The 17992-nt window shown below is 45.8% G+C and overlaps 1 protein-coding gene and 1 pseudogene across 2 annotated transcripts; both read left to right on the forward strand.

Annotated features, from left to right (window-relative positions):
* Positions 1–492: 492 nt before the first annotated feature.
* On the forward strand, positions 493–11617 carry LOC311122466 (serine/threonine-protein phosphatase 6 regulatory ankyrin repeat subunit A-like). Its single transcript, XM_084196818.1, has 10 exons — positions 493–560; positions 770–884; positions 1153–1299; positions 8572–8601; positions 8824–8941; positions 9166–9385; positions 10464–10546; positions 10641–10723; positions 10852–10943; positions 11129–11617. The coding sequence occupies exons 1-10, from the start codon at positions 509–511 to the stop codon at positions 11419–11421; spliced, it is 1233 nt and encodes a 410-aa protein (XP_084052944.1). The 5' UTR covers positions 493–508; the 3' UTR covers positions 11422–11617.
* A 4178-nt stretch (positions 11618–15795) lies between these two features.
* Positions 15796–17893, forward strand: LOC311122465 (cyclin-dependent kinase 5 activator 1-like; annotated as a pseudogene). The gene is made up of 2 exons: positions 15796–15911; positions 16349–17893. The product of its transcript is annotated as a cyclin-dependent kinase 5 activator 1-like (transcript).
* The last annotated feature ends 99 nt before the right edge of the window (positions 17894–17992 follow it).

Consider the following 17992-nt stretch of genomic DNA (forward strand, 5'->3'; position numbering starts at 1 on the left):
AGAAGGGTTTCGCCCCACTCCACTTCACGGCCGCCTCGCGCCATGGGGCGCTCTGCCTGGAGCTGCTGGTGGGCAACGGGGCCCTCGTCAACATCAAGGTGAGGAGACCGGATGACCAACACTGTGTCTGAACTAAATAACACCCTATTCCCTATGTAGTGCACTACTTTTGACCAGGGGCCCATAGAGCAAGGAGCCGTGATGACACTGCCTGTGTCCCAAATGTCACCCTGTTCCCTTTATAAGTACACTACTTTGGTTCAAAAAGTAGTGTACTTATAAATAGGTTGCCATTTGGGACTTACACACTGACGCAGCACATGGCTTAGTATTTGGCCCTGGTCTACATTCAAATACCAATGGAATAGGCCTAACAATGCAAACTAAATGCAATCAAGCGCTCCTCCAATACGTGTTTGATTTTGCCTGTGGTCAGCAGCACAGACTGCCGTGTGAACCATCTTTGTCTTTCTATCTGCAGAGTAAAGATGGAAAGACCCCCCTCCACATGACGGCCATCCACGGACGCTTCTCCAGATCTCAAGCCATCATCCAGAATGGTGAGTCGCTGTGAATGCTCTCAACTGAATATATATGAACCAGTAGGCTCTTCAGCATTGTCTTTTGTCTTCAAACCATGATTCACTGGCACAGAGCAATGTTACTTGCAATGTGGTTGAACATGAAGCTTCATGAGGCCTCTAGGGTCAAGTGGTTGACGTGTGTGTGTGTCTGTGTGTGTGTCTGTGTGTGTGTGTGTGTTCTGTAGGTGCTGAGATCGACTGTGAAGAAAATAATGGAAACACACCTCTGCACATCTCTGCTCGCTACGGCCATGAGTTACTCATCAATACACTCATCACGAACGGAGCTGACACAGCCAAGTGAGAACACACACAGTTTCCAGCAAAAATGCAACATGCATCTGCAATTCTGTCATTGACCGAATTCCCGCTTGGAGACTATGCTCAACACATTGTGGTGTGTGGGGGGTTGATAGACAGGGCATTGCAGCATGCTGATGTGTTGATCTGCTGTGGGGTTTAATGAGGACTGTGATGTGGTGCTGTTTCCAATCTTAGCTGAATCAACTGTAAGTTGCTCTGGATAAGAGTGTCTGCTTAAAGTCTAAAATGTAAAAATGTGTTGTAGGCGAGGCGTCCATGGGATGTTCCCCCTCCACCTGTCTGCTCTCAGTGGGTTCTCTGACTGCTGTCGGAAGCTCCTCTCATCAGGCTTTGATATAGACACCCCTGACGACTTTGGAAGGACCTGTTTACATGCTGCAGCAGCTGTTGGGTGAGTGGACTGGTCCAGGCTTTACACCAAGGAATATTTAGTTCATGAACTGGAAAGCCACCAGAAAGAACAAACACATATTCACACTCTTACATTTCACATTGTTTAGCAGTATTAAAAAATCGTATAGATCATTAGTGCGGTATCATTTCTGTATAATGTGGTTCCATGCCATGGTGGTATTGACTTGCGCTCTGGTCTAAATTGTCTTTATATCTTCTTGAAAGAGAAGAGAAACCTGCAAACTGCTCTTGCTAGTATCACTTTTTATTATTGCTTTTATTAGCATTATAAAAACAGTGATACTAGCAAGAGCAGTGTACGGGTTTCTCTTTTCTTTAAGGTTCTCATTGTTACCATCCACCTGATAGCTCAGATGTGAAAGGGCCTTTCTGAACTTGATATCTTGTTACCAGGAACCTGGACTGTCTGAATCTGCTGCTCAACACAGGGGCAGACTTCAACAGAAAGGACAGCTTCGGAAGGTCTGTCTGTGGCATCAAATAACTTTCATATGTGATCTTTATGATAATGGGGAATATAGTATAGGGGCATATAGGAATTATTATGAGAAATATTGGGCGGCAGGTAGCCTAGCGGTTAAGAGCGTTGGGTCAGTAACCGAAAGGTTGCTGGTTCAAATCCCCTAGCTGACTAGGTGAAAAATGTGTCTATGTGCACTGCAGCAAGGCACTTAACCCTAATTGCTCCTGTAAGTCGCACTGGATAAGAGTGTCTGCTAAATGACGTAAATGTAAATGTTTTACAGCTCCAATAAGCTGTTTCTGTTGTTGATGTTGAATGGTTTCTGTGCGTTCTTCTAGGAGTCCTCTGCATTATGCGGCAGCCAATTGTAACTACCAGTGTCTGTTTGCCTTGGTGGGGTCTGGGGCCAGTGTGAACGATCTGGATAAAAGGGGTTGCACCCCGCTCCACTACGCTGCTGCCTCCGACACAGACGGAAAGTACGTCTCACACCTCTCTTACTGTTGTGTGTGTTGTGGTGCCATGACCTTTCACATTTCACTGTAGTCTGGAGAGTATGTTGTGGTGCCATGACCTTTCACATTTCACTGTAGTCTGGAGAGTATGTTGTGGTGCCATGACCTTTCACATTTCACTGTAGTCTGGAGAGTATGTTGTGGTGCCATGACCTTTCACATTTCACTGTAGTCTGGAGAGTATGTTGTGGTGCCATGACCTTTCACATTTCACTGTAGTCTGGAGAGTATGTTGTGGTGCCATGACCTTTCACATTTCACTGTAGTCTGGAGAGTATGTTGTGGTGCCATGACCTTTCACATTTCACTGTAGTCTGGAGAGTATGTTGTGGTGCCATGACCTTTCACATTTCACTGTAGTCTGGAGAGTATGTTGTGGTGCCATGACCTTTCACATTTCACTGTAGTCTGGAGAGTATGTTGTGGTGCCATGACCTTTCACATTTCACTGTAGTCTGGAGAGTATGTTGTGGTGCCATGACCTTTCACATTTCACTGTAGTCTGGAGAGTATGTTGTGGTGCCATGACCTTTCACATTTCACTGTAGTCTGGAGAGTATGTTGTGGTGCCATGACCTTTCACATTTCACTGTAGTCTGGAGAGTATGTTGTGGTGCCATGACCTTTCACATTTCACTGTAGTCTGGAGAGTATGTTGTGGTGCCATGACCTTTCACATTTCACTGTAGTCTGGAGAGTATGTTGTGGTGCCATGACCTTTCACATTTCACTGTAGTCTGGAGAGTATGTTGTGGTGCCATGACCTTTCACATTTCACTGTAGTCTGGAGAGTATGTTGTGGTGCCATGACCTTTCACATTTCACTGTAGTCTGGAGAGTATGTTGTGGTGCCATGACCTTTCACATTTCACTGTAGTCTGGAGAGTATGTTGTGGTGCCATGACCTTTCACATTTCACTGTAGTCTGGAGAGTATGTTGTGGTGCCATGACCTTTCACATTTCACTGTAGTCTGGAGAGTATGTTGTGGTGCCATGACCTTTCACATTTCACTGTAGTCTGGAGAGTATGTTGTGGTGCCATGACCTTTCACATTTCACTGTAGTCTGGAGAGTATGTTGTGGTGCCATGACCTTTCACATTTCACTGTAGTCTGGAGAGTATGTTGTGGTGCCATGACCTTTCACATTTCACTGTAGTCTGGAGAGTATGTTGTGGTGCCATGACCTTTCACATTTCACTGTAGTCTGGAGAGTATGTTGTGGTGCCATGACCTTTCACATTTCACTGTAGTCTGGAGAGTATGTTGTGGTGCCATGACCTTTCACATTTCACTGTAGTCTGGAGAGTATGTTGTGGTGCCATGACCTTTCACATTTCACTGTAGTCTGGAGAGTATGTTGTGGTGCCATGACCTTTCACATTTCACTGTAGTCTGGAGAGTATGTTGTGGTGCCATGACCTTTCACATTTCACTGTAGTCTGGAGAGTATGTTGTGGTGCCATGACCTTTCACATTTCACTGTAGTCTGGAGAGTATGTTGTGGTGCCATGACCTTTCACATTTCACTGTAGTCTGGAGAGTATGTTGTGGTGCCATGACCTTTCACATTTCACTGTAGTCTGGAGAGTATGTTGTGGTGCCATGACCTTTCACATTTCACTGTAGTCTGGAGAGTATGTTGTGGTGCCATGACCTTTCACATTTCACTGTAGTCTGGAGAGTATGTTGTGGTGCCATGACCTTTCACAGTTCACTGTAGTCTGGAGAGTATGTTGTGGTGCCATGACCTTTCACATTTCACTGTAGTCTGGAGAGTATGTTGTGGTGCCATGACCTTTCACATTTCACTGTAGTCTGGAGAGTATGTTGTGGTGCCATGACCTTTCACATTTCACTGTAGTCTGGAGAGTATGTTGTGGTGCCATGACCTTTCACATTTCACTGTAGTCTGGAGAGTATGTTGTGGTGCCATGACCTTTCACAGTTCACTGTAGTCTGGAGAGTATGTTGTGGTGCCATGACCTTTCACAGTTCACTGTAGTCTGGAGAGTATGTTGTGGTGCCATGACCTTTCACAGTTCACTGTAGTCTGGAGAGTATGTTGTGGTGCCATGACCTTTCACATTTCACTGTAGTCTGGAGAGTATGTTGTGGTGCCATGACCTTTCACATTTCACTGTAGTCTGGAGAGTATGTTGTGGTGCCATGACCTTTCACATTTCACTGTAGTCTGGAGAGTATGTTGTGGTGCCATGACTTTTCACATTTCACTGTAGTCTAGAGTATGTTGTTGGCCGTGTTTGAATACATACTAGTGTTAAATCTGCAGTGTGAAAGCTTGGCCACGTCTCCTTTGGGAAAGTGTCTCTGCTTGCTTATCTGTCTGTCTTGATGTTGGTATAATGATTAGTGAACTCTTGACCTCTGACCTCTAGGTGTCTGGAATATTTGCTGCGAAACGACGCTAACCCAGGGATCAGGGACAATCAGGGCTACAACGCAGTCCATTACGCGTCTGCGTACGGACACCGCCTCTGTCTGGAGCTGGTGAGTCAGAACCACAGGGGACTAGACGCCCTGCATTCACAGACCATTTTGTCTGCGTCACAAATGGATGTAGGGCCCATAGGGCTCTGGTCAAACGTAATGCACTATATAGGGAATAGGGTGCCATTTGGGACAGACGTTGATATTCAGTAGGTTTTAAGGTGTGGTTGCATGTTTGTCGTGGCCGCATCGTCACTCTTGATGTTCTTTTTCCAGATTGCAAGTGAAACACCTTTAGATGTGGTAAGTACCAGTTGGTTACTTTTCCTCACACTAGCTTGTTTAAGATACGAATGCAACACCCCAGTATGTCTGCAGGGGCTGGTCACTGAGATTTACAACATGAAACATGCTACTAGACTAACCTTCAAAGTAAACATGTTACAAGTCTAAACTGGCCCGTCCTTGTCTTTCCCCAGCTAATGGAAACCTCAGGGACAGACATCCTGAACGACTCTGATGTCAGAGCTCCCATCAGCCCCCTACACTTAGCTGTGAGTAAAGCCTACCTGCTCCTGTAGGGGTCTCGCCACATGACAAATGGCACCCTCTTCCCTATTTAGTGCACTACTTTTGACCAGAACCTTATGGGCCCAGATCAAAAGTACTGCACTACATGGGAAATAGGGTGCTATCTGGGATGCAGGCATTGTGTTGTTTTTCCACGAAAAGTTGATTGTCCAGACACTCACACACCATGTTCCTATCTGTTCCTGATTAGTGTAAAATACATGCATATTTTGACACGGTGATGATGAGGATGATTTCCTTATTTTGCCATTTGAGTTAATCAACCTCCAACAGAGGAGTAGTAGTGTGTTTGTTTCTAAATCTCACGCTTGGCAGGGACCTTCGATGTTGATGCTGGGCGGGAGAAAAAATGGGCACCCGATTTGAGAGACACTGGTCTACTTTAGAGGTCTAGGACTGTTTCTGTTCAGGCATACCACTGGTCTACTATAGGACATTGATTATATTAAGAGTGTATATCTGTTCAGGCATACCACTGGTCTACTATAGGACATTGATTATATTAGGAGTGTATATCTGTTCAGGCATACCACTGGTCTACTATAGGACATTGATTATATTAAGAGTGTATATCTGTTCAGGCATACCACTGGTCTACTATAGGACATTGATTATATTAGGAGTGTATATCTGTTCAGGTGCACCACTGGTCTACTATAGGACATTGATTATATTAGGAGTGTATATCTGTTCAGGCATACCACTGGTCTACTATAGGACATTGATTATATTAGGAGTGTATATCTGTTCAGGCATACCACTGGTCTACTATAGGACATTGATTATATTAGGAGTGTATATCTGTTCTGGCATACCACTGGTCTACTATAGGACATTGATTATATTAGGAGTGTATATCTGTTCAGGCATACCACTGGACTTTGCTTCAGACTGTGTGTTTGTTTCCATTCAGGCGTACCACGGCCACCACCATGCTATGGAGGTCCTGGTTCAGTCTCTGCTGGATCTAGACGTGAGGAACAGCCAGGGGCGCACCCCTCTGGACCTGGCTGCCTTTAAAGGCCATGTGGAGTGTGTTGACGTCCTCATCAACCAGGGAGCCTCCATCCTGGTTAAAGACTTCACCCTGAAGAGGACCCCCATCCACGCTGCAGGTACGCATAGGATATCACGTAAGACTCACATCAACAGCATAATCCCAGAAACCCTGGACCCACTCCAATTTGCATACCGCCCCAACAGATCCACAGATGATGCAATCTCTATCGCACTCCACACTGCCCTTTCCCACCTGGACAAGAGGAACACCTACGTGAGAATGCTATTCATTGACTACAGCTCTGCATTCAACACCATAGTGCCCTCTAAGCTCATCACTAAGCTAAGGATCCTGGGACTAAACACCTCCCTCTGCAACTGGATCCTGGACTTCCTGACGGGCCGCCCCCAGGTGGTAAGGGTAGGTAACAACACATCTGCCACACTGATCCTCAACACGGGGGCCCCTCAGGGGTGCGTGCTCAGTCCCCTCCTGTACTCTCTGTTCACCCATGACTGCATGGCCAGGCACGACTCCAACACCATCATTAAGTTTGCCGACGACACAACAGTGGTAGGCCTGATCACCGACAACGATGAGACAGCCTATAGGGAGGAGGTCAGAGATCTGGCCGTGTGGTGCCAGGACAACAACCTCTCCCTCAACGTGACCAAGACAAAGGAGATGATTGTGGACTACAGGAAAAAAAAGAGGACTGAGCACGCCCCCATTCTCATCGACGGGGCTGTAGTGGAACAGGTTGAGAGCTTCAAGTTCCTTGGTGTCCACATCACCAACGAACTATCATGGTCCAAACACACCAAGACAGTCGTGAAGAGGGCACGACAAAGCCTATTCCCCCTCAGGAGACTAAAAAGATTTGGCATGGGTCCTCAGATCCTCAAAAAATTCTACAGCTGCACCATCGAGAGCATCCTGACTGGTTGCATCACCGCCTGGTATGGCAACTGCTTGGCCTCTGACCGCAAGGCACTACAGAGGGTAGTGCGTACGGCCCAGTACATCACTGGGGCAAAGCTCCCTGCCATCCAGGACCTCTATACCAGGCGGTGTCAGAGGAAGGCCCTCAAAATTGTCAAAGACTCCAGCCACCCTAGTCATAGACTGTTCTCTCTGCTACCGCACGGCAAGCGGTACCGGAGTGCCAAGTCTAGGTCCAAAAGACTTCTCAACAGCTTCTACCCCCAAGCCATAAGACTCCTGAACAGCTAATCATGGCTACCCGGACTATTTGCACTGCCCCCCCACCCCACCCTTTTTACGCTGCTGCTACTCTGTTAAGTATTTATGCATAGTCACTTTAACTCTACCCACATGTACATATTACCTCAACTACCTCAACTAGCCGGTGCCCCCGCACATTGACTATGCAACGGTACCCCCCTGTATATATAGCCTCCCTACTGTCACTTTATTTTACTGTATATATAGCCTCCCTACTGTCACTTTATTTTACTTCTGCTCTTTTTTTTTCTCAACACTTTTTTTGTTGTTGTTTTATTCTTACTTTTTTTGTTTAAAATAAATGCACTGTTGGTTAAGGGCTGTAAGTAAGCATTTCACTGTAATGTCTGCACCTGTTGTATTCGGCGCATGTGACCAATAAAATTTGATTTGATTTGATTTGATTTGAAGACCTAGAGATTCTGTAATTCAAAAGTTTTCCTTACCAAGATGGACATTTGTTTGGTCATGTTGCTAGGATGCCAATGTCCACTCTAGGGATATTATATAGCATAGTGTGAAAATGCCCTCTACACACTGATCTAAGGTCATTTTTTGTCATTATTGCTGAGGATCTGGGGAGGGTAAGCTGATCCTAGATCAGTGCACAGGGGAACTTCTATCCAGAGCCAGGTACACAGCTAGCAGGTGACAGGCTTCGAGGGCCTCAGCCCCAAAATGTTTTATTATCTGCTGTGTTAACATCCTGAGGATGTCATCTACCAATACCACTGTTCTAGAAATCTGTCTGTTCATGTGAAGGTAATAGTCGTCCAGCAATCAGCTCATATCCTCTCTGTTTAGCCTCCTCTAGCTACCAACGGTCAATCATCTCACATTCTTATATCCTCTCTGTTTATCCTCCTCTAGCTACCAACGGTCAATCATCTCACATTCTTATATCCTCTCTGTTTATCCTCCTCTAGCTACCAACGGTGATTCGGAGTGTTTGCGTTTGCTGATTGGAAATGCTGACCTCCAGAGTGCAGTGGACGTTCCAGACGGGAATGGACAGTAAGTCAATTGGGCTTTGGATACAATTCCTGAAATAAAGAGATTTTGACACTAGGTCTACGTCCCAAATGGCACCCTATGCCCTACTTGGTGCACTACTTTAAACCAGAACCCTATGGGCTCAGGTCAAAATTAGTGTACCATATAGGGAATAGGTTGCCATTTGGGACTCAACCTGGTTATTACCAGTTTGTAATATGACCTTGTTGTCTTGTGTATCAGAACCCCTCTGATGCTGTCGGTGCTGAGCGGACACACAGACTGTTTGTACTCACTGCTCAACAAGGGAGCCAGCGTAGAAGCCAAAGACAAGTGGGGCAGAACAGCGCTACACAGAGGGGTGAGGAGGAGAGCTGGCTGTATACGCTCACACACAGAAAGAGACGGGGAGGCTCAAATATACATATTATCTTCAGAAAAGTAGTTGTCCATGGGTAGTGGTGTATTCATCCCTGTAGGGGGACCTGCCTCCAGACATCATTTGTAATAATTGATGATTCATTATTATATCATTGATTATTAGTTATTTCAAATCCATTCTTGTCTCCCCGCCCTTCCTCCCAGGCGGTGACGGGTCATGAGGAGTGTGTGGAGGCCCTGCTGCAGCACAGCGCCAGCTTCCTGGTTCGGGACTGTAAGGGGCGAACCCCTGTCCACCTGGCGGCGGCATCCGGACACATCGGGGTGCTGGGGGGGCTCCTACACGCCGCCCAGTCAGTGGAGACCCTCCCCGTCATCACAGACAACCAGGGCTACACGCCACTACACTGGGCCTGCTACAACGGTACGTACTGGACTAACGGAACACTAGATCTTTTCTGATTTTCTCTCTTCAGCACCGTAAACATGTCCCTGAATTAGGCAGGCCATACAACGGTACGTACTGACTAACTGGACTGTAGCTCTGTTCTCTCCTCCATGAAGTGTACACTCATTCACTCCCTCTTGTGGCTTGAAAAGCATTCGATTGGTGTGGACGGAGCCATGTGGGGGAATGAACAAGACTACAACAGAATTAGGGGTTATGACTCTCAGTGGAGGACCTTACACTGAAACAGGACTTTGTCAGGTATTGACATAGCATATGTTGTAGCTAAAACATCTTTTGTGACTTCACCATTGTCAGATGTGTAGCTTTCTCTGAGAGTATTGTTGTGGTCTGCAGCGACGTCATCCTTTTCCTGTATGAATCAATCTTCCACTAGGCCATGACACGTGTGTAGAGGTGCTGCTGGAACAGGAGGTTTTCCACAAGACCGAGGGCAACTCGTTCAGCCCCCTCCACTGAGCTGTGATCAATGACAACGAGGGGGCTGCAGAGATGCTGATTGACACTCTGGGGCCGGCCATTGTCAACGCCACTGACACCAAGAACCGGTAACTACAGCACATGACACAGTCCTTTTCTTCTGGAGAATAATGTTGTCTGGGGAATAAAATGACCTCTGGGGTTGGATGAGGGATTGTAGATTACTTTTAATACATCTATTAGTGATTTTATATTTCTATGGTATAAACAGGGTTAATTGAACAAACTTGTTTATAACAGTCCTACATGATGTCGGTGAAATAAGTTTCCTCTCTCTCCAGGACCCCCCTGCATGCGGCGGCTTTCACGGACCACGTGGAGTGTCTTCAGCTGCTGCTAGGCCACAACGCCCAGGTCAACTCCCCCGATGCCTCCGGGAAGACCTCCCTCATGATGGCTGCTGAGAACGGACAAACCAACGCTGTCGGTACGCAGCCCCCTCTCCTCCGCTTTGCCTCGCCCAGCCGGTTTAAGTTCAACATGTCTGTTTTACATTTTAATAAGTCGCTTCATTTCCTAATTGAGTTTCTTTATGTTTCTCTGTCTGTGTCAGAGCTGTTGGTGAGCAGTGCCAAAGCAGAGCTCACCCTGCAGGATGCAGTCAAGAACACTGCTCTTCATCTGGCCTGCAGTAAGGTGAGCATCCCCACATGAAGATGACGTTCATCTGAACAGTTGGCTCTCTCTGGTTAAAATTTTGGTCTGACATGTTTGACTCTGGTTTTTAAAGGGGCATGAAACCAGTGCCTTGTTGATATTGGAGAAGATTACAGACAGGAACCTCATCAACTCGACTAACGCAGCCTTACAGACGTACGTATGGTTCAGCTGTATTAATTGGGCCAGAAGTATTAGAAGAAGTGCACTATATAGGGAATAGTCTGGCATTTGGAAGGTATCCTCATTTGCTGCTGGCTAATCTGACGGTACTTTCTCCTCAGGCCGTTACACGTTGCAGCCAGAAATGGTCTGACGGTGGTGGTTCAGGAGCTACTAGTGAAGGGTGCTAGCGTGCTCGCAGTCGATAAGAATGGTAAGATCCATAACGCTAACACCGTTTTCTTCTGTACTTCTCTTCTCAATGTGTCCACAAATGTTTCTCTCTAGTCCACTGCTTGGTTGTTGTCTTAACTTTGTATCATGTTTTTCACCAAAAGTGTTATAGTAAACTGTGATGCTCCTGAAGTGACCCTCTGCTGTTCTGTTTGAACCCCTCAGCTTACACGCCAGCCTTGGCCTGCGCCCCCAACAAAGACGTGGCGGACTCCCTGGCGCTGATCCTGGCCACCATGATGCCCGTGTCCCCCTGCAACCCGGCGCCCAGCCTGTCCTTCAGTGCCATTAACCACTACACCACCAGCCCCTCCAAGAGTGTGACCTTCGACAGCCTGCCCGTGCTGCGCAGCGAGCACAGCTCCTACTGCAGCTTCAACAACATCGGCCACCGCGAACACGATGGAGGCTTCTACAAGGATGAGGAACTCAACGACTCAGACTCAGAGACATACTGAGGGGGGTGGTGGTCGCTGCCCAGGAGGGGAGCCAAGGGCAGGCGGATGGACAGTGAAGTGGGGCAGAGGCCACAAACAAATACACACATACACACCGTTTCTTAAATCACCACAGCCAGCTTTGGGAGGGCACGAGCCGAGACAGTCCGCACAGGAGCCTTAAGAGTCCCGCAGATGGAGAGAGAGAAATGGAGGGAGGGAGGGAGGGAGAGGGGTAGGCACAACAGGCTGGCTGGCCACACTCATCCTCTCGTACCACCAGGTGTCCTTCCAGCAGATACTGGACTTCAGAGGAACTGCTGCTGCTATACCCCACCTTTACCTTTACCCACAAAGGTCCTAAACGGTAGAAACTGTCCAGCCAACAGACAGACGGACACCTTATGACGGCAATAACCTGTAGTCCAAGGGGATAGTAGCACTTCACTGAGTGAAAAACAGACATGGACCAAAAGATGTGGAAGAAGCCTTTTCAAAACCTGTTTTGACAGTAGAAATGGGATTGAGCGTTTTGGGCTGAGAAAAAACATAAGGAGTGATGTTTCATTTAAGTTTTATGAGAGTGATGGTCATGTTTATCCGCACACTAAGACAGTCAGAACGCACCTAGCCTCTTGTCTGTAATCCATGTGGGAGGAGGGGAAATCATTTATTTTTTATGAACAAACATTTTAATAAAATCATTCATGTCTTAAGCTCCTGACCCTCTGTGGGAACCAAAAAATCGTAGTATTTGCTCTCATGAGTAATTTCAAAGAATTTCCATCCCCAATGGCACCCTATCCCCTTTATAGTACACTACTTAAGACCAGGGCCCATAGGGTTCTGGTCAAAAGTAGTGTACTCTATAAAGAATAGGGTGCCATTTAGGACGTACAGTTTTGCATTTGTATGACAGGACTATTTACATTTGTGTTTTTAAACCTACCTGTCCTTTGCCCTCTAGAAAATATTTTAGAAAGAATACATGAATGAATAATTTACTTTCTTGTGATATTTATGTCATCATTTTGTGCCTTCTTTAGTTACTGAGGGGAGGTTAGGAGAGTAGAGGCAGCTGTATGAGCGAAAACAATGATGCACACTAAGTACTACAACGTTTGTGAAAAGCACTGATACTATTCCGAGGCAGAAAACATGCCTCCCTTGGAGAGGAGAAACACTGTAAACCAATGGTAGGACAGCAGCATTTAGATTATCTTCTGTTGAAAAAAATATATATATATATTATTTGTCTTGGTCTTATAATCAATTTATTTTGACAGGTTTTGCTTGCTTTAACTTCTTCAAAAAAATGAAACCACTCAATCCTTTTATGTGATTGCTTGTTCAAACCCCCGTTTCTGTCTCTTTTTGAAAATCATTTTAACTGGAAATATGTACAATACACATGTTCGTCAAATCAGGATCAGGAGGTTCACAGGTTTTTTCGTGTCCTTTTTTTTCTTTAAAAGGATGAAACTAACATGTACATATGAAATAGTGACTGAATTCGAAACTCCCATGAATTCTTTCAGTATCTGAAGATTGCTGTATATTTTATGAGTAATAAAATAAAGAAATGAGTTGTGTTATTTAATAATGAACTATGGGTTATCTGTTTTATGTGACAACCGCAGTATCAATTTCTAGGTGACAGTGGTGCTAATCCCAAAAGAAAGGCTACATACAACAAGGAACAAGAAGTCTATTGGCAAAGTGATTAATATTTTTTATTTATTTATTTTTATTTCACCTTTATTTAACCAGGTAAGCCAGCTGAGAACAGGTTCTCATTTACAACTGCGACCTGGCCAAGATAAAGCAAAGCAGTGCAATAAAAACAACACAGTTACATATGGGGTAAAAAACATAAAGTCAAAAATACAACAGAAAATATATATACAGTGTGTGCAAATGTAGCAAGTTATGGAGGTAAGGCAATAAATAGGCTATGGTGCAAAATAATTACAATCGTATTAACACTGGAATGCTAGATGTGCAAGAGATTATGTGCAAATAGAGATACTGGGGTCCAAAAGAGCAAAATAAATAACAATATAGGGATGAGGTAGTTGGGTGGGCTAATTTCAGATGGGCTGTGTACAGGTGCAGTGATCGGTAAGGTGCTCTGACAACTGATGCTTAAAGTTATTGAGGGAGATAAGAGTCTCCAGCTTCAGAGATTTTTGCAATTCGTTCCAGTCATTGGCAGCAGAGAACTGGAAGGAATGGCGGCCAAAGGAGGTGTTGGCTTTGGGAATGACCAGTGAGATATATATTATTATAATATTGCATGTACCTTGGCCTAACGGTGTGGGTTATGTATTTTATTTTTCATGGCGTCCTCAACATTACAGTTTTAAGGGCAACAATAGCCTAAATTTGTTTACAGCTCGCAGGATTTCCATACGTGAGCTTTCAACAACACAGATTGTTGCATCAGCACGAGATCGAAAGTGCGTCAAATCTGTACAGCATTGTTACGTCATCACTGATAAACGTTGAAACTGATCAAAAACCGCTGGAGCAGTTCAGTCTAATCCTCCCTAGTGCAGCACTAGTAGTGCTGGAGGATTGCGTTAGTTTTCGCTCTGGATGCGCGTTCATTTTGGCAAGGAAATGTGCTGATTTTGCAAGGAGATGGAGAATAAAGAGTTCAAGGTAGACATGTTATTTATTTTTAAATCTTCAATTATATTAATTACTGTGGATTAAATATTGTTTAACAAATGAAATAATGTGCTATTCATGCTGTAATATCAAACTAGAAAGTATATGGCCGGGGAGTCATGAGAGTTGGCTAAAGGTACAGTAGGGTCAAATGGGGGTCAAAGGTTATGACAGCACCTTCATAAATTCGTCCAAAATGGCACCCTATTCCCTATGTAGGCTAGTGTACTACTTTTGACCAGGAGCCATAGAAGGGTTGGCTGACGAAAATGATGCTCGCGCATCGATGGCCGGAAGTCGTGTATCTTGTTATGATTCTGAACCTCAGCTAACAACAAGCTGCCATGTGGGGAATCGTAGCTCTGTGGCATGTTTCAGCTCGTTGTATGGTGTTATTGATACCATGTCTTGTTTTGAGGTGTTTTGACTGATATCATGTCTATGCAATGACTATAATTCGCTACCTAGCTAACCAACAACAACTGTAACAATGTATTTGATACGAGTTCATTGTTCAAATGTATTTATGTTTGCATTAAACATTTAGAGACGAAATATAGTTTACATGTTGTCAACAGTCTAAGTCAAACCCTGTCTATTTTGCCCCATAGTTGCATGCCAGTTTTGTTGCTTAACAACCAACCCCTCTATAGAGTCCCACAGTGGTTGTGTGATAATACCCATAAAATCTAGCGGTCAAACAGGGAAATGGTTCCAATCGTTTTTCCACCATTCATTTTCCCCATAGGCGATTTTAGAAACACATAAAATAAGGGCTGTATTTCGTGTAGGCTTACCCTGGCGTGACGTTTTTGTAACCTTGTAAATCTCTCTCGGACAAGTTGATGTATTTGATGTATTTTTCTATTACATGTATGACATTTCATTGAGATATTTTGTGTTTTAATGACGCAAAATTGAATTACAGCCTAACTCTGCTTTCTGTTGTCGCCATCAGGCTGCAGTGGTGACCTTCACTACCGTGACCCACAAGGATGAAACTTCCCAGACCAGCCTCACCCTCAGCAGGGGAAAGAGAAGCTACCCAGACCTACACACCTTTGTGCAGGACATGAAGGACGAGTAAGTTTCTCTTTGGCTTCCCCATGCATCCCCTAGATATGTTCCCTATCTCAATTGCATACTCCTCGTGTCCTCTCTTCTCAAAACCCATTGGATGAGAAAGCCAGAGGTCCCGCCCTTCTGACCTTCTCATCCAATGGGTTTTGAGAAGGAGGCGAGGAGATTGAGAGTCTCCCATAGTCTCGGGCCAATACAAAGGACTCAACGGACCAAATAACCAATCAGGGATGTCTGGGTGTGGCCTAGTTCCATAGAGGTCCATCCATAACTTAGTCTAAGATAATAGAGGTAATGTCCATCCATAACGTAATCTAAGATAATAGAGGTAATGTCCATCCATAACGTAATCTAAAATCATAGAGGTAATGTCCATCCATAACGTAATCTAAAATCATAGAGGTAATGTCCATTTTATGTCCCGTTTTATATCAGTGCAGCCCCTTTAACAAACTAACTCTGGATGGTCTTTTAACATTGCAGATGAGCAGACATGAGTTTAGTGCCAAGTGCATGGATATTGTAGCATGGGTGATGGAGTCTACATCCACTGTGGTTGTTCCCGCCCTTGACCTCACCATGCAGATACAGCTCTCTGATTCGCCAAGCTCTTCTGGATCAGGAAGTAATGAGGCAGGAGAGGTGACCTCTCTTGGCCGCAGCGTCAGATTCAGCTGTAGTGGAGGACCCAGCATGTGCACCAGCGCCAGAACCGCCTACAGCACACGCACTCCCACGCCTTTCCCCTCCTCTCACAGGTACCTAGCCCTATCCCCTCCTCTCACAGGTACCTAGCCCTATCCCCTCCTCTCACAGGTACCTAGCCCTATCCCCTCCTCTCACAGGTACCTAGCCCTAATATTGAATTATCTTTACAATTTTTCACATATCAACTTGAAATCAGTGAGTAATATTTTTGTTTTGCTTTGAAATATTATATTGCTCATGTTTATGAACACATAACCCTAATGTCTATGCTTAATACTCTTTGATTTAGATTATGTCCCACATGGAACCCTATTTCCTATATATTGAACTACTTTGACCAGACTCCTATAGGCCTTGGTAAAAAGCAGTGCACTACATAGGGAATAGGTTGCCATCAAGGAGACACCCAGAGCTGAGCTAGGTAGGCCTACTGAACTGATGCCATGCATTTCATTTTGCTAATATTGAAGCATTTTCTTTTCCACAGGCACTATTGACCATGGGATCTGCAATGTCTATCTCACTCCGCGAGAAGGCAGTCCACTTCAAAGATGGGCCGGACACGGTGGGCCACTTCTTTAAATCCAGACCCGTAAGAGCGGCAAAGACAAGACCCTGAAGCGCTACTCGCCATGGAGGCGGATTGTGAAGAAGAAGGGCTCCAAGAAGGTGCAGGCCCACGAGAACATCAACCAAAACAACATCGCCCATCTGAGTAACGAGAACCTGGAGAAGTCCCAGTCCTCCTCCAACTTGTCCACCTTCACCCTGGAGAAGTCTCAATCCTGTGACAAGCTGTCCACCCAGTACCAGAGCACTCCAGCCATTGCCAACAGCTCCAACAACGCCGCCTCGTCGGTCGAGAAGGCCCCCTTGACCAACTCCAACACGGCCCCCGACACGCCCCAGACGGTTATCGCCCAGGACCTCGACACGCCCAAGAGGCTGGTGATGGTCCACGCTACAACCGGCGAGCTGCTGCGCTGCCTGGGTGAGTTCCTGTGCCGGCGCTGCTACCTGATCCAGGACATGTCTTTCATGGACCCGGCGCTGTGGCTGCGGGTGGTTGACCGTTATCTGCTGGACAACTGCTATCAGAACCAGAGCTGCATTAACCCGGCCATGGTGGTCTTCCTCTACATGCTGTGCCGCGAGGCGGTCTCCTCCGAGGTGGCCACCTTGCATGAGCTGCATGCCGTGCTGCTTACCTGCCTCTACACGACCTGCTCCTACGTGGGCAACCAGATCTCCTACCCCCTGAGACCCTTCCTGGTGGAGACCTGCAGGCAGACCTTCTGGATCCGCTGCATGTCCATCACCAAGCTGATGAGTGGTAAGATGCTCCAGATGAACACAGACCCTAACTTCTTCTCCCAGATGTTTGCTGACCTGAAGAACGAGAGCCAGAAGGAGGAGAAGAAGAGCCGCCTGCTCAGCGGTGTGTACAGCACTCAGTGAGGGACCTAGGGTAGAGGGGCCAGGGGAGGGGAGGGGCCTACTATAGCCTGACATTTCAAAATGGGAGGGAAGAGGATTGGTTCAGTGAATGGGTAGAGGGTGAGCTTTGATGGGAAAATATGATTTATAGATTTTAAGGGTTAATATGAGGGTTAATTTGGCTTGAAAGAGAACACAAATCGGTAGGTATGAATGTGTAGAGGACTGAGGCTGTAGCTTACTATCTACTGTACCAGCTGACTGTCTGACGTGTGCACTGCCTACCACGGGAGGATTGGAGGCACACGAGTGACTGTGCTAGTGCTCACATCACACAGGCTGCAGCCTACCAGCCTACTGTTCTGACTGTGTGAGATGTGCACTTTCTACCACGGGAGGGAAGGAGGCACCCTTGTGTGAGTGGGCTAGTGCTCAGATTATGGTTGAACAGACAAGCTGCAACCCTGCCGCTTTAGACTGTGAAGTGAACACCCATGTTCCCCCACAGCAAGCACAGGACTGGACAGTTCTGGGGGACAGGGGTTCGTTTGAGGACCATTGGTTCTGATGAACTTGAACGAACAGTGTGACTGTTTTGGAATAAAATGCTATTATATTCTCTTAAACATCCAGTGTTGTGTCCTTATTATTTTACAATTGATATTTTCCATGTCATTTTGAGATCTTGGTGGAG

This window comes from Coregonus lavaretus (assembly GCF_964263955.1).
Source record: "Coregonus lavaretus genome assembly, contig: HAP1_SCAFFOLD_8368, whole genome shotgun sequence".
NCBI lineage: Eukaryota > Metazoa > Chordata > Actinopteri > Salmoniformes > Salmonidae > Coregonus > Coregonus lavaretus.